At 46.8% G+C, this 15,439-nt stretch overlaps 2 protein-coding genes across 2 annotated transcripts; one reads left to right on the top strand and one right to left on the bottom strand.

Moving 5' to 3' along the window:
• The first annotated feature begins 2,878 nt into the window (after positions 1 to 2,878).
• On the top strand, positions 2,879 to 8,366 carry LOC123109332 (dnaJ homolog subfamily B member 13). The gene is made up of 3 exons (XM_044530386.1): positions 2,879 to 3,171; positions 3,263 to 3,711; positions 7,759 to 8,366. Exons 1-3 carry the CDS (start codon positions 3,013 to 3,015, stop codon positions 8,192 to 8,194), a joined length of 1,044 nt encoding a protein of 347 aa, XP_044386321.1. The 5' UTR covers positions 2,879 to 3,012; the 3' UTR covers positions 8,195 to 8,366.
• Positions 8,367 to 9,485: 1,119 nt separating this feature from the next.
• On the bottom strand, positions 9,486 to 14,825 carry LOC123109316 (jasmonate-induced oxygenase 4). The gene is made up of 3 exons (XM_044530385.1): positions 14,267 to 14,825; positions 13,825 to 14,161; positions 9,486 to 10,136 (listed from the first exon to the last, which is right to left on the bottom strand). The coding sequence occupies exons 1-3, from the start codon at positions 14,749 to 14,751 to the stop codon at positions 9,882 to 9,884; spliced, it is 1,077 nt and encodes a 358-aa protein (XP_044386320.1). The 5' UTR covers positions 14,752 to 14,825; the 3' UTR covers positions 9,486 to 9,881.
• Between the last annotated feature and the right edge of the window lie 614 nt (positions 14,826 to 15,439).

Here is a 15,439-nt window from a genome sequence, read left to right as displayed (position 1 = left end):
ATGGGATGAATATGGTGGGCTGGGTGCCAAACCCTCCCCCCAGGGCCCATGTGCCTAGGGTTGGGGGGAAACCCTAAAGGGGGCGCCCCCCTTGGCTTGGGGGGCAAGCCTCCCCCCTTTGGCCGCCGCCCCCCCTCTAGATGCATCTGAAGGGGGCCGCCCCCCTCTCCCTTGCCCCTATAAATAGTGGGGGGGGGGGTGGGAGGGTTGCCACAACCTTTCCCCTGGCACAGCCCCTCCCTCCCCAACACCTCCACCTCCTCCGTAGAGCTTGGCGAAGCCCTGCAGAAATACCACAAGCTCCACCACCATGCCGTCATGCTGCCGGAGCTCTCCCTCAACTTCTCCTCTCTCCTTGCTGGATCAAGAAGGAGGAGACGTCCCCGGGCTCTAAGTGTGTTGAATGCGGAGGTGCCGTCCGTTCGACGCTAGATCGGATCTTCCGTGATTTGAATCACCGCGAGTACGACTCCATCATCCGCGTTCTTGTAACGCTTCCGCTTAGCAATCTTCAAAGGTATGAAGATGCACTCCCTCTCTCTCTTGTTGCTAGCATCTCTTAGATTGATCTTGGTGACACGTAGAATTTTTTTGAATTATTGCTACGTTCCCCAACAGTTGGAGCCGGGTGACTATTTGTAGTCGCAACCTTCCTAATGGGAAATGACCTAATTGGACATGTAGACCAGCCAATGCCCAAACGACACGTTTCCAACGGCCAGATTTTGAGCACAATGGTAACATTCCTTGTGGAGCAAGAAGTGCTATCTCCTTAGTCCGAAAGATATCTCCTGCAGCACCGAAGAACAATGTCTTCTACTAACAGGTAATAATTAGAATCATAAAGTGATTTCTCTCAGTCTTTCATAGGTTTCGGCTAAGCGTCATAGTGGACCTAAGATTCGAGAACCTATCCCCCTCTTAATAGTACAGAGGTCCTACGACTCAAAAGAGAAAAACAAAAGAATAGCAAAATAAATGCTACATCTTCACTTCGCCATCAATCTCCTCGATAGCAGTCATTTTTCCTCGAACACTCTGAATAGATAATGCTTCATGTCAGCAATTTTTTTAAGGGGTCAACTCCTTCGGTAGAATCTTCTCGCATACATGTCCTCACGAGATATAGCTCATCCTTGCAGCACAGATATTCTTCGGTGAAGTTCCTCGAACTTAACACTGAATACATCATTCTCCTCGGGCTTGCATGGACTATTTCTCTCTATGTGCACTAGCAAACAAATCAGTCCATGTCCGTTTCTGCAACAATCTCCAAACAAAAAGGGGCAAAACATTGCACTAACAAGATTCCTCTCCCCGGAGCCACGAACGGACTTCGGATCAGGGCTCTCGACGAAGAACATGAGGTGGCGGTGGCTCCGTATCATAAAAAGCGATGAAATTTTTTCTTTGAATTTTTTCTCGGGAGGATGAAATATATAGCGCTGGAATTAGGTCAGACGGAAGCCTAATGGCCCACAAGCCTGGATGGCGCAACCTGGGGGTGGTCGTGCCCTCGTCTTGTGGGCCCTAGGTGGCCTCCCTTTGGTAACACTTTGCTCTATTATTATTTATTTATTCTAAAATAATTCTCCGTAAAGTTTCTTCCAATTTCGAGAACCTTTTATTTTTGCAAAAAAACAACACCAAGGTAGTTCTACTAAAAACTGCGTCAGTCCGGATTAGTTTCACTCGAATCATGCTAACTAGGGGGCAAAACAAGAGCAAAAGTGTTTGGAAAAGTAGATACAATGGAGACGTATCAGTGACTGAAACACCGCTCATAAATACCCTCCCCCATTTTTGTTGAGATGCTTACTATTAGGATACTTACATGAAGGTGCTACAATACCATGTGTATCTTGCGTATGTTATGTGCCTAATGGGAAGATGTGCTAATTGAAACTAAAAGAACAAAATAAGAAATTGCATATCTGATGGATGGCTACTTAAAAAAGATAAGTGTTGCACTAGTGCACGGGTCTTTGGGGGCTTAACACGATAATTTCCCGACTGTCTACTACAACAAGGTTTGCCCGACTCCTTTGAGGGACAGGCGATGACAGCGACGCATTTTCCGCTCACTCTAGTGCGTGTAGTCGTCGCTAGGCGATTCATGGATCAAGTTGTAATTTTTGTTACCTCTAGTGTTCTTTCTACTGCCATGATTGACGAATAAATTGAAAATTTCTCTCACAAAAAAAGTGCATGTTGCATGAAATATCATTGTTGAAAAAATACATAAGCTCTAGAAAAACCGCAATAAAATATAAAGACGGAAATTTGACAACCATAAAGGCCGGTAAGAGAGAAAAAAAGCTACATACGAATGGACAACGGATATCAGCTCTCAATTAGCAATTAAGAAATAAAATTTAGCATTATTCTATGGAACTACTCAAAGTCAAACTATTGACAACTTTATTAAATTAAGTCCATAGTCCACAATTCTAGGTGGATAGAGAAATAAAGTCTCAAAACCAACCGGAGAAATATATCAAGCGACGATAAAAGCAAAATTTATTATCTAGAAATCTCTACGAATTACGGGCATCACCTGGCACAACTTGTTACAATTAAAATTGAGAAACACAAAGTTAGATCATTTCAGTAGATAACAAGATAATGCTGGACCCAAAATCCCTTTTAGCCAGTAAAAATATATAAGTAATACTAGCTATGAATAATTACTATTTTCTCGAATATTCTTATGCACACGTACTAAATACTTAAATACAGACAAGATGCTTAAGCTTTGTTTGAGAATATATATACATGATTCGATATAGCAAGAATTATATGTCGCTCCAACAACAAATAGAACAAGAAGAGTCCCTCACCCAAAATAATGACACAACAAAAAGAGAAAAGCCCAAAACAAACCCCATCTCATCAAGGACGAATAGAGGGGAAGCAAAACCCTCGTCCTCCCCCTCCCTGTCGTCCGCAACCAGCCAAAGCCAATCCCAAGTTGGGAGCCGGAACCACCTGCCGCATCAGCCGTCGCCGTCGATGGAGGCGGACTACTACAAGGTGCTCGGCGTCGGCCGCGGCGCCACCGACGACGAGCTCAAGAAGGCCTACCGCCGCCTCGTCATGAAGTACCACCCGGACAAGAACCCCTCCCCGCAGGCCGACACCCTCTTCAAGCAGGTCTCCGTGGCCTACGACGTACGTCCCTCCCTCCCTCCATTGCCGCCGTCGCCGCCGCCAAGAACCCTCTGAATCTGTCGCCTTACGGTCTCTCTCCATCTCCTCGCAGGTGCTCAGCGACCCGGATAAGCGCGCCATCTACGACCAGTACGGCGAGGAGGGGATCAAGGCGGGCGTCGCCCCGCCCTCCCCCTCCGCCGCGCCCGCGCACGCGCACGCCCACGGCTTCGGCGGCGGCAGCGGTCCCGGGTTCCGCTTCCATCCGAGGAGCGCCGACGAGATCTTCCAGGAGATGTTCGGGGGTTCGTTCTTCGGGCAGGGGCCGCGCAGCCCCTGGAGCGGAGGCAGCGCTCCGCAGTCTGTCCCGGGATGCGCCGCCAACGCTGCCGCCGCCGCCGCCGCGGCCGCAGGATTCTCTCCCGGGTCAGGGGAGGCGTCCGGGGGGTCGGCGAGGAAGGGAGCGGCGATCGAGCGGCAGCTAGCGTGCAGCCTGGAAGACCTGCACAAGGGCGCCACCAAGAAGATGAAGATCTCCAGGGATGTCCTCGACTCCGTCGGGTGAGATGGATTCTTTTGCTCTTTCATTCTCTACTCTTGTTTCTGGACTAAATTAATCGGATTTATTGGTAATTAGTTTTCAAGCATAGCATTGTTGTGATATGATAATTGATTTCAGTCTGATAGTGGTAGCAACGTTCTTGCCTCTTGGTATGTTTCTTTTCCATGCAATTTGATATGCCTGTGTTGACTAGAGGAAAGTCTGTGCCTTTGTGCGGTAGCTCTTTCTGTCACCGGCTGACTGTCAGGATCACTGCTATTTCTAAATAGTCGATTGATCGAAGAAAATAAGGGCAGCAAAAAATAAGGACCTAAGAAGGAACGGTTGAGAAGGGAGGAATTTGATAGACATGTTGGATAAGAGTAGAGGAGAGAGGGTGGGAGATTCAGAGCAACGCTAGCAACGGTTGTTTAACTTGTTTGTTTTCTCTTATGCTAAAGCACTACATATTCTGAGTGACATGTCATGTAAATCATAGACGGACCTTAGTGTGGGCCGATCCATGATGCTCCTGTTGGAATGTAGCCAATGTTTAGGATATCAGTAACCGGTCGGTCAGGGGGTGAGTGGAAATTAATCGGTGAATCGGCCTATTAACTGAATTTATCGGTAGGTTTAACTAGGGCCATATCTATATATCCTAGGCTACATAGCAACATGCAGGTACTAAAAAAAACATAGCAACATGCAGTGTACTAGATGTCTAGATATGTTATTGTACACATTAGTAGCAGCACAACAACATACATACACATCATTACCAGGAGAGAGGAGGCTCCTGGAGGAGGGGGGAGGCGCGGGCTTGCTGACTTCACCGGTGGCTACTTGGGATGGAGGCGGCTGCTCCTCTAGGACAAGGATGGGAACATAAACACCTAGATCGCGGGGTGGCTGGGAGAGGGGAGGGAAACGGGCTACATTTTGGGCCAGATAAGCTATGTACCTCCTCTGGCAGTTAATCGGGTCACCTGATAATTCGGCCTTTTATTGGCTGTCAGACCGATAAATCGGTTGGACCATTTAATGAGCCAATTAGGGGTTATTCGATTTGGTGAGGTGCCGAGTAGCAGTTAACTTAAATATCGCCCCTTATTTTGAACGGTGAATGTAGCCTCTCAGTACTTCCCCCTACTTATTATGAAGTTGTATATTTATACTTTGACAATGACCTAGATGCCCGAAAAAAGCATGAGCTCTAGGCTCTAGCTCTTATTGGTGTGGTTTCTAATTGGGCAGTTTAGACTTCTGTAACTAACTTTAAGTTTGAGCTGCGCATGGCACACATGATTTCCTTGGAGTGGGCAATATGCTTTCGTTAAGACATTGAGATGCTTATGTGGCTCATACTTATTTCTCAATTTGCCTCGAAGAATTTATTCATTGTGCACTGCTTATATCACTATTTTTTCAATGTACTACCTCTGTACCAAAATATAAGACGTTTTTGCAGTTCAAATTGAACTGCAAAAACATCTTATATTTTGATATGGAGGGTACTAGATTAATCCGATCTATGTGCAACCAAACACGATGTCTATGTCTTCTAGTAATATGATACCTTGTCTTAAATAAAATCATAAATTCTACTTTGACAACCTTTCCAGTTTTAGAACAAATCCTCCTTTTAGGCACTTGGGGGTATTGCAGAAAGCCAGAAACGATTTAGCCTATAAATAAGTCAATTGATAGTGTTATAGCTCTATAGCGTTTACTGGTACCTGCACGTATCCTTATGTGCCTTTCTGTTTCCATTATAGCGTTTCTCATTACCTAATGTATTTGCTCATAAATAAAAAGGTCATTACCACCTTCCCGCCTAAAGATCCAACATGGAGACCGTTTGAGGATGGATTTTTTTTATGTTCATAGCTCATTATTATTATTGCTGCAATTATGGATTCTCTTAAAAAAACGAGTTTGGAGGGTTTTACCTTTAGAATCCCATAAGCGAAAATGCATGGCGGGGGCATAATGAGCTTCTTTAATAAGCTCTCCAGTTCACAAATAAGTAAAGTTTTAGACAGTTACATGGTTTTTCAGGATGTACTAACTTCGGCCACTTATTTCTAGTAGTGTTATGTATAAAACAGAATAAAATTATATACTCAGGAAAGTACTTATAGAGACAAATCTATGAGTATGGGTTTGAAGTTTATAATCCAACATTTTAAATAATATTAAAAGTTAAAAAAAATGAATGTTTGAACTAAGATATGTCGAGAACATCACTTTTTCGTGAACTGGAGGGAACAATAGGCTAAGCTCTCAACCTTCAGTGAGTTCAGTCATAAGCCCAGATCCTACTCCGTACAACAGATATCACAGCTGTTAGGGCTCTGACATTGGGTATAGTTACGTAATTGGGCTTCTACTGTTTGAGAGTGATTTAGTAAAGATCATCAGAGTTAGACAGTTTGTTTTAACTCAGAACTCAGAATAGTTATACTATGGTGTAGTGTTTATTTTCTGAAGTGTTTGTGTAAAATGGTTCATTACAACAGTGCCCTTTTTGTGCTGCATTTGGCATCGAGGTGGACTGTGATAATCCAGCTTTTGCCTATTTTTCTGTCTGGCTTACCAACTTTATTTAGCTTCCGTGGCTATTATTTCACAGCAGATTATATAAAACTAGATGATACCCCGCGCATGGCGGCGGGAACTGGTTGCAATGTATTCACCTCGACAGGTATTATAGTCATATAATGTGGTCAACGTCCATTGACCTGACGGTAACGGTGAAAAATGGCTTTTTTGAGCACGTGGCTAATGGAGCAGTGGCATTTTTTAGCAGTGAAAAAATTTAGTGGCAAAACTGAGTAGTGTAGCACAACCGATGGCAAAACTGATAAAACCCTATATTCCATGGAGCATAAATATGTGAATTAATAATATCATGTGATTATTGTATAGTGTAAATTTTTTTATTCATAGTTGTGTGTAGATATTTTTTCATGTATGCATGGTTGCATGTGCATTAAGTATGCTGGTTGGGTGAAGTGTGCAATTAAGAAAGAGAGTAGTAATTGATGAGGTGGCATGTGTGGTTAGGTGGCATATGTGCATGTTGAGATAAATAGAATAATGGGTATCAACTTCTTACTTTTATAGGATAAGTTCAGCACAATACATTTAAGCAAACCGCAAACAAGTGTGGGTTTCTGCCATGCAGGTTGAGTCTTTGACGTATACACACCTATGCGAGAACATGAACTATGACATGTCAATCATTTTGAGTTGAAGCGACCAGGTCATGTCTTTGATGTAACATATATATTTTTGACACATATTGAAGGACAGTAGGTGGGTTTCTTTGCTCTAATGAACATATGTATGACAAGTTGGTTTCTGGGTTCCTCACGGAAAAACAATCGGTATCTGGATAAGTATAATTGTTTCAAGGAAGGCCAAATATGAGTTGTTGATCACCCAACCTATTATTTTCAAGGAAGTTTTCTAGAAACACCGATTACAACATAGATGCACACACTCGCACACCACACACATGGAGTAAAAATGCTGCCAATGCATGAGAATTGCTACTTGTATATAGGTCCACTCTGCACCAGTTTACCTAGCACATTTAGTTAGCAGGATGGTATGTAGCAATTGTTTGAAGTTGCCTATCCTTGTATGCTTTGCTTGCACTTCCTCCCCAGTTAATCGATGTGGACGCAGAGGGATTGATGGTGAACCAGTTCTTCTAAAAGGTGTGAAAAAGGAAACAGATACATGGTACTACAGAAAACTGCAACTTAACAAATTGTACAGATGCAGCTTGTTTTCCTTTGTTAAGGTATTCTGGAGTGATGCATAACTTCAGTATAGCTTCGCCTATTTGTGATTGGTGATTATAGCAGACAGTATTTGTGATTCTAGGGTATTCATTTATGACACACTGCATGGATAAGGCTTCCTATTTCCATATGTCAACTTGGTATGATGCCCTAGAGTTGCTAAAGCTTTAATTTCCAGACAAAAAAGAAAGGATCTCATTATTTACATATCTTTCTTTTTATGAAAACATATGTTGATGTTCCTTTCTGCAGGAAACCAATGAGTGTGGAGGAGATCTTAACAATTGATATCAAGCCTGGATGGAAGAAGGGCACAAAGATCACCTTTCCTGAGAAAGGCAACGAGACCCGTAACGTGATACCATCAGATCTTGTGTTCATAATAGAAGAACGGGCACACCCGAAATTCAAGAGAGACGGGAACGACCTTGTTTACACGCATAAGATCTCCCTCGTGGATGCATTGACTGGCTGTGCAGTCCAACTGACAACTCTGGATGGGCGAAGTTTAACCGTTCCCGTGAAGTCTGTCATCAGTCCCACCTACGAAGAAGTCGTGCAGGGCGAAGGGATGCCGATCACAAGGGAGCCGTCTAAGAAAGGGAACCTAAGGATCAAGTTTCAGATCAAGTTTCCAACTGCTCTAACAGCTGACCAGAAGGCAGGGGTCCAGCAACTTCTGTCTTAGCTGTTCGTACAATGTGAGTCCGCGTTCTTTTCCTTTTGTCGAGCAGCAGAATTTGCTGAATGTACGATCACTATTTCGTGCTAGTGTAAAGCGCATGCTTTCCGTACTATTTCCAGCTTGACTCTTGATTGCTAAAATGCTAACTGCTGACATGCTAGCAGCTGTTCGCCTAGTGGATCTGCCTTCCTTTTAGAAGTTAACAGTATTAATCAGATTCTTAGTTTCACATTTGCTAGGGGATGCGATAGTTCCTCTATCATGTCCCAGTCTTCTTGGCATATTTTTTTTCTAGAAAATTACCATGTTTCTTCGGTAGAATCAGGCACTAACTGACTATGTTCTGAGTGAAATGCGTACTGATCTATATGGGTGAAACTTGATACTGAGGTTTCGTCCAGTTCAACAAGATTCCTTAACTAGGTCTTGGTGCCGTTCTTCTGCATGGAGTGGGATGTCTCTCATCATCATTTGATTTTCCTGCTACCTTAGTTTTGGTATAATATGCTGTTTCCAATGGTTGCCCGATATGATAGACACGGGCCTCGTTGGCGATCATTGTCAGTGCAGGATGTCCTGTTGATAAGCGATGATTTCATGGTGTGTTTTCCTTTTCCATCAGGTAACACTTGCAACGAAATGGATTTTTTTTTCTTTGTTTTGTATCAGATGATTGCTATCGGTAGCGGGACCGCCAGATCTGGGGAGAGAAAAGAGCATGTGTTGGACTGGAACGTTGTCGGGGGGCATATTTTGCTTTCCCATTGTGCTTGCCAAGCGATTCTTTTTCTCATCCTAATCATTCTGAAAAGTACACCTTTGGACGAGCTGCGGCGCGGCATCGGCCAAGAAAGAGGAAGACGATTGCCGGAATGTTGTTCCAAGGGGTTTGAACAAGTGGGGTGGGATAAAAAAAGATGTGATTGCTGTACGCACATGTCGTTGACAAACGCTGGCACTAGGAGCGATGGGCGATCTATCTTGTTCACGTGCATGCGATAGAGATGGGGCATTTTTGTGTCTTCAATCGACTGGATTGCATCTCGGCGAATTCAGTCCACGATTTTTCCTCGCCGCTATTCATTGTTTGGGCTTTCATTTCAGAAAAAAAAAAGGAGAAAGTGCCACCGGCGTCTGCGTTCCAGAAAAGTACACGTTTGGGCGAGCTGCGGGTGCGGCATCGGCCAAGAAGAAGGAAGACGATTGCCGGCATGTGTTGTTCCAAGGGATTTTTGAATGGGCTGCCAACACCAGGAACATGTCCTTCCTGCAGCCCGTATTCATTCTTTTCTTTTTCCAGCATAAGATGCGATCGATGCACCACGCGCATGTCTTTGACAAAACGCTTTAGGAGCGATGGTGTTCACGTGCATGTGATGGAGACCGGGAATATTTTGTTTCTCGCATCAACTGGACGGATCGATGCGTCTCGGCAAGTTCTTTCCTCCTCATCGCTATCCATCATCTTTTGGACTTCCATTTCTCCTTTTTTTATATTATTTATTTATTTCGAAAAGGAGAAAGTGCCACCGGCGTCTGCGTTCCAGAAACTGCTAGTAGTACAAACATCGCATCGCATCTCCTCGTTTGGAGATGTATACCGTTCTAATTGAACGCTCACCACCAGCTAGACATTTTTATTATTGGAGGCTCCGTCATGCAGGTGGATATATCACCATCATCACCATCATCATCTGTCGCCATGGGCCTTGAGCGACTCGACCTGGCTCTTCCCGCGGGGGCCCTTCCGCCGGATGTAGAGGCGGTACTCGTCGAAGGTCGTGGGCTTGTACAGCGCCGGCGCCCCCGGCGACACCAGCTCCGCCATGGGCGCCAGCGGCAGGTCGCTCCTCGGGTTGTAGAACATGGCCACCGACAGCCGCTCCGCGTCCGCGTTCACCATCACCCGGTGCTCCACGCTCCGGTACGTCGCGTTCGTCAGCACCTGTGTTGCATTACACCTTCACTATCAGTATAAATCAAATCTATTTCGAATATATATATATATTATAAATAAATCAATAAAAGAGCATAAATAGATCGAATTTTTCAGTGAGATTACGGTGTACTGGCCTTGAAGGCGGGAATAAAGATCGGTGTACTGGCCTGGCAATGGAACAGTAAACAGGCGTGGTCCTTGGGCTGGTTGGTTGGTCGAGCCAGCGGGCAGCGGCATGTGACAAACGTGCAGTTCTTTCGTCTGCTGACCGAAATAAACCAGCAGAGGACAGCAGATGGGCGGTGGCGTCCGTGCGTTGCACCAGCAGAGCAGAGCACCGCATGCAGATTGCAGGGATCCTCGGACAGCTAGCGAGGCTGGCTGGCTGGACCCCACCATATGCTGCGCTGGTGGCCAGTGGATCAAGGTCAGATCTGAGGGGACAAATGGCACGTGGTTTTGCATTTATCACTTTGCCCTAGTATTTTCTCGCTTTATCGTTCCCTGCACTGCACGATCCGTCCGGCCTTCATTGCCGCCACCTTCTTAATAGATGTCATCGATCGGTCCTCACCCATGTGGGAGATGTTTCTATCTATATACAACCTATGGATGTCATCCACCCATGGTTTTTTTCTTTCTTTCAAAAACAACATTATATTTACTATATTTTATCAAAATCAACCTAGTACGAATGTGATCCAGCCATATCTAAGTTCTGATTTCTACAGTCCACCGTATCTAAGTTTGATCCACGGAACTTAAATGAAACTGGTATGGATTGTCTGAGTTTCACCGGCATGCACGGATCTCGATGTAGGACCGCGCGCAGGCAAAATCCTGGCTACATCCGGCCCGGTTCGTTCGGATTCGTTTTCTTGAATACATATGCCAGCATCTAAGCCGAGCGAGAGGGCCGTTTGATGCCTCCTCTCGTAGCGATGGACCACGGTAGTACTACGTAGCGCGTGGCTCAACTGTGCATGGCACGTACAGCACCATCATCCAACACGAGGCAGTAAAACGCATGCACAACGAGACGAGATGTGTCGTACGTCGTCCTGTATCCACATCTTGGACCAGCCAGCCAACTCGGTCGGTCGGTCGGTCGGGCCATCCGGCCGGTTTTAGCAACACCGTATCAACTAATCGAGCATGGCCTCTTTTTAATTAATGGGGTTTCAAATCAAAGGAAGAGAGATAACAAAAGGTGCCGCTGCTCCGGCATGTCGCGTCAAGATCGAATTACGGCAGGAAAGCATGGGAAAATCGAATCAGCGGTGAGTGAGTCGGTACGTCAAGATCAGGTTAAATATTATACAGACTAAATAAATAATTGCGAGTACGTTGCTGCCCACATCACATGACTGCACGTTGGTGCATGCCTAATCAGGAATACCGTCCCATAGTGCGCGCTGCTGCTGACTCCGCCTCGTGATCGGTACCCTACGTACCCTCTCTTTCCTCCTCTCGATGGGGGCGGGAATCTACGCATTCATTTCGACCGATCTGCTTACACAAACTAATCAAGTAACCCCGCGTGCGTAACCACTAATCTCTCCTCATTAACTCCATGCCACATAAGCATATATACTCCCTCCATTCCCTTAGGCTGGTTGTAATGGGTAGTATCATAAGTTAGTATCATGTATATGATACTAGTCTATGATACTACCTTCCTAATGCATAATATCATATGGTAGTATCATATATGACTTTATTTATTGTCATGCATGACACATACTAGTGTAGCATTTATTATGATACAGTATCATGATATGATACTCAACCCTCTCTTACTTTATTTAATTCTATGCCACCTCATCAAAGTTGTCTAGTTGGCATGCATGATACTAGCTATGATACTCCCATTACAACCAGCCTTATACAAGGCCACAAACTCATATTACAGGTATCAAGAAACTTAATGACTACTTTTCAAGTCAACTTTTCTTTTTGTTAATCGAGATCATTAATACGCCATAAGCATGCAACGAATGAATGAGAAGGAAGTAGTAGCTAAGTGTCATTATGACTACATGCATGTAAGTATTAAATAGTTGCTAGTATGAGAAACATCATTAATTTTTGCCTCGATTATTGTTGATGGCCTTATATTGATGCAAAATGTATTTTTGATAGTGACCTTGTATAAGGGAATTGAGGGAGTATTTTGGATGCGTTATGTTACTACCTAAGTTACCGCACTATGGCTAGCCTTACAAATACATGTATTTTATCGATTTTTAGGACAAATATTTCCAGACGGAGGGAGTACTTCACTACTTTATTACACCTACAAATTGCTCAATTACTTGTTACTCCTAGGATTGTTCGTTCCAAATTGCTCCAGAAGTACTTTTTTACGACTCATCCCGTCTCATATAAGAGTGTTAGCGTTTTTTACCCCAAGGAGGAGCATGATCTGGCCGGGTGTGATGTCAGGCTAGCAAAAGTCGTACTGCATGATTATTCCCACGTGGAAAATATCCAAGCTGATCGGATAGCACAGCTAGCCGGTGCAGGTGACGCTTGACCGTCGGATGGATCCAACCTGCAGCTAACTAACGCACGTCGTCGTGCGGCACACCAAAGCATGCATACGTCCGCACAACATGTGTGTGTGCTCATCTGTATATACCGGCAGCGACGCAGAGCACGTGGAAGCACGTGTCCATGCACAACACAGCCAAAACTCGATATATTTTACAACAACGCGACGCAGGAAGTTGACCCCGGAACTTAGATCCCGCTAACACCTGACGACGATCTCACATGATTTTTAACATTTTCTTTTAGTACCATGCCAACATTAATTTCCTCATACGCGCGTATTGATTTTAGCGGCTGACCGGTGGGTGACGGGCCCGCGCATCAGCCAGCGCCGTGGAGGCGCTGCCGTATGTGTACGTGCTCTGCATACGTGGCGTGGACATCTCCCTTTCGCCACGCACGGCGATGTAGATATGGGAGGATAACGGCAAAACGCGCACGTGCTTGAAATGGACACGTGATGCAACCCTGACCTGCCACTCCTACCCTGGCCTAGCGAGAGACTCGGGCACAGTAATAGGAGCACCGCTACCACGACGTTGTAACGGAGATACGCGTGATAACGTATAGCTAGCGCTGTAATGGCGATGGGCGTCGACTGGGGCCATCCCGCCCGCCCGTTTCCGATCGCCATGAGAGCATCTCCAGCCGTTGAAAGCCGACTGGGGGTGAACCGACGTAAGTTTGGCGCGACTTCGTTCCCAGTCGTCGCCCATCAGGTCGCCGCGAGTTCGGTGAAATTACATACAAACTTGTGCAAACTCGGCGATCTAGTACGAAGCGGCGTCTCGCTGACTCGGTGGCTCCATCTTCGTTCGCGCCAAAATCGCGTCCCCCTGGCGCCCTCAGGAGCTCTCCAGTGCGTCGAGTTCGGCATGGATCCACTGGCACAAAAAATCGTTTAGGGGGTCGTGTTGGGGCTCGGCGGGAGATACTCTGACCACAATTTTTCGGCTGGGATGGGCACTCGCAGGCTCGTGGCCACCGCACGTGACTAACAACCGGCCGCTAAAATCGCAGAGAAAACAAAAAGGTTTGTTCTAGCAACAAATAAAGTAAAATAAAAGCGGCATGCATGTGTGCAACATGCATGGTGGTGTGTGCATGTGTGTGCGCGTGCTCAGTTTTTAGCTGTTGGTACCTGGATCTGGTCCCCGACGTTGACGATGAAGGCGTCGGCGATGGGGTCGACGGTGACCCACTCGCCGCCGCGGCCGCGCACCTGAAGGCCCCTCACGCGCTCGTCGGCGAGGAGCACCGTCATGCCCCCGGGGTCCGAGTGCGACGACAGCCCCAGCGTCAGCTCCGGCTGCGGGCACCGCGGGTAGTAGTTCACCCGCACGCACACCCCGGCGCCCTCCGCCCCGCCGAACTCCTCCTGCAGCCTCCCCGGCTTGATGCCCAGCCCCGCCGACATCGCCTCCATCAGCCGCTCGCACAGCGAGGCCACCTCCCTCCCGTACTCCTCCGTCGCGTCCCTGACGACCCGCCAAAAGTAATGGAGGTTAAGCACACTTGCACCGGCGGGCTTGGCTGACTAGAGTGTGACGGTACGGATGTATGTACGGACGGGCGTGGATTACCGGAGGTCGGGAGGGAGGTGGGGCCACTTGTCGGCGGCGGAGAGGCTGCTGGGTGGGCGGAGGTGGAGGAAGTAGTAGTCGCCCCAGTCCAGGACGGCGCCCTTCTCCACGCCGAGCCGGCTGCCGTACCCTTCGTAGGTCGCCGGCGAGTTGGCGTACCTCTGCTTGGCCTCCACGGGGAGGCGGAAGAACCCGCGCCACGCGGCGCGCGCGCGGCGGAGGAGCTCACGCGGCACGCCGTGGTTCACGGCCTGGAAGAAGCCCCACTCCCGGCAAGCCTCCGACACCGCCCGCGCCGTCGCCGCGCTCCCGTCCAGCGACGACAGGTCGACCACGGGGATGCTCACGCTGCCGCTGGTGGTGCTGTTGTTGACGGACGGGCGGTCGTGCACCGGCTTCACGTAGCGGTCCGGGATGGTGGCCGCGCCGCTCTCCGACAGCGACTGCACCCGCACCACCGGCTCCGGCCAACCTGCGGCTTCCATTGGGCGCCACCGGCTAAGCAGCTCGATCGTCGCTGCAATGGCGCTCGGCCTTCTCGTCGTACTCGTGGTGCCCGGGTTCGCTTGTATATATAGGGTCGATCGCTAGCTCTACCTTTTTCTGCTGTTTGTCTTCGTGTGTTTTGGTTTCAGCTACAAATTCGTTAGGTGGCAGTTGAGATTAATCTGTTCGTTAATCAGTTGGGTTAGTTACATATACTCCCTTCATTCCATAATATAAGACTTTTTTTGACACACAGTCTAGTGTCAAAAAACATTTTAGATTATGAGACTCAGAGAGTAGTTTACATGCACCCGCAACAACAAAAAGACAAGAAATACAAACATAAAGCACTTTATGCAAGTGTTGCTGATCGGCGTGGAAGCCGGGGAGTAATAACATGACGTAACCCAAAATATATTTTTTGAGAGCTAACCCAAAATAATTGCTTACATAACTAATCTCTAAAAGGTCTAATATTTAGGAACGAAGGGGTAGTATTTAATGAGTAGAGAGTTGTTTATTATAACATAATATGTTACTTTAACATAACGCTGTCACGACCTCGGGTCGACCACAGTTCGCCGGCGGTGAGGTAGCTACAGAGAGGAGGAGAGGGGTGCGGCCATGGCGACGTAGAGGAGGGGAAAGACACTAGGAGAGAATAAGAGTAGAGAGGAGCAAGACGAG

This window comes from Triticum aestivum, chromosome 1B (assembly GCF_018294505.1).
Source record: "Triticum aestivum cultivar Chinese Spring chromosome 1B, IWGSC CS RefSeq v2.1, whole genome shotgun sequence".
NCBI lineage: Eukaryota > Viridiplantae > Streptophyta > Magnoliopsida > Poales > Poaceae > Triticum > Triticum aestivum.
This window is presented reverse-complemented; position numbering and strand designations above follow the sequence as displayed.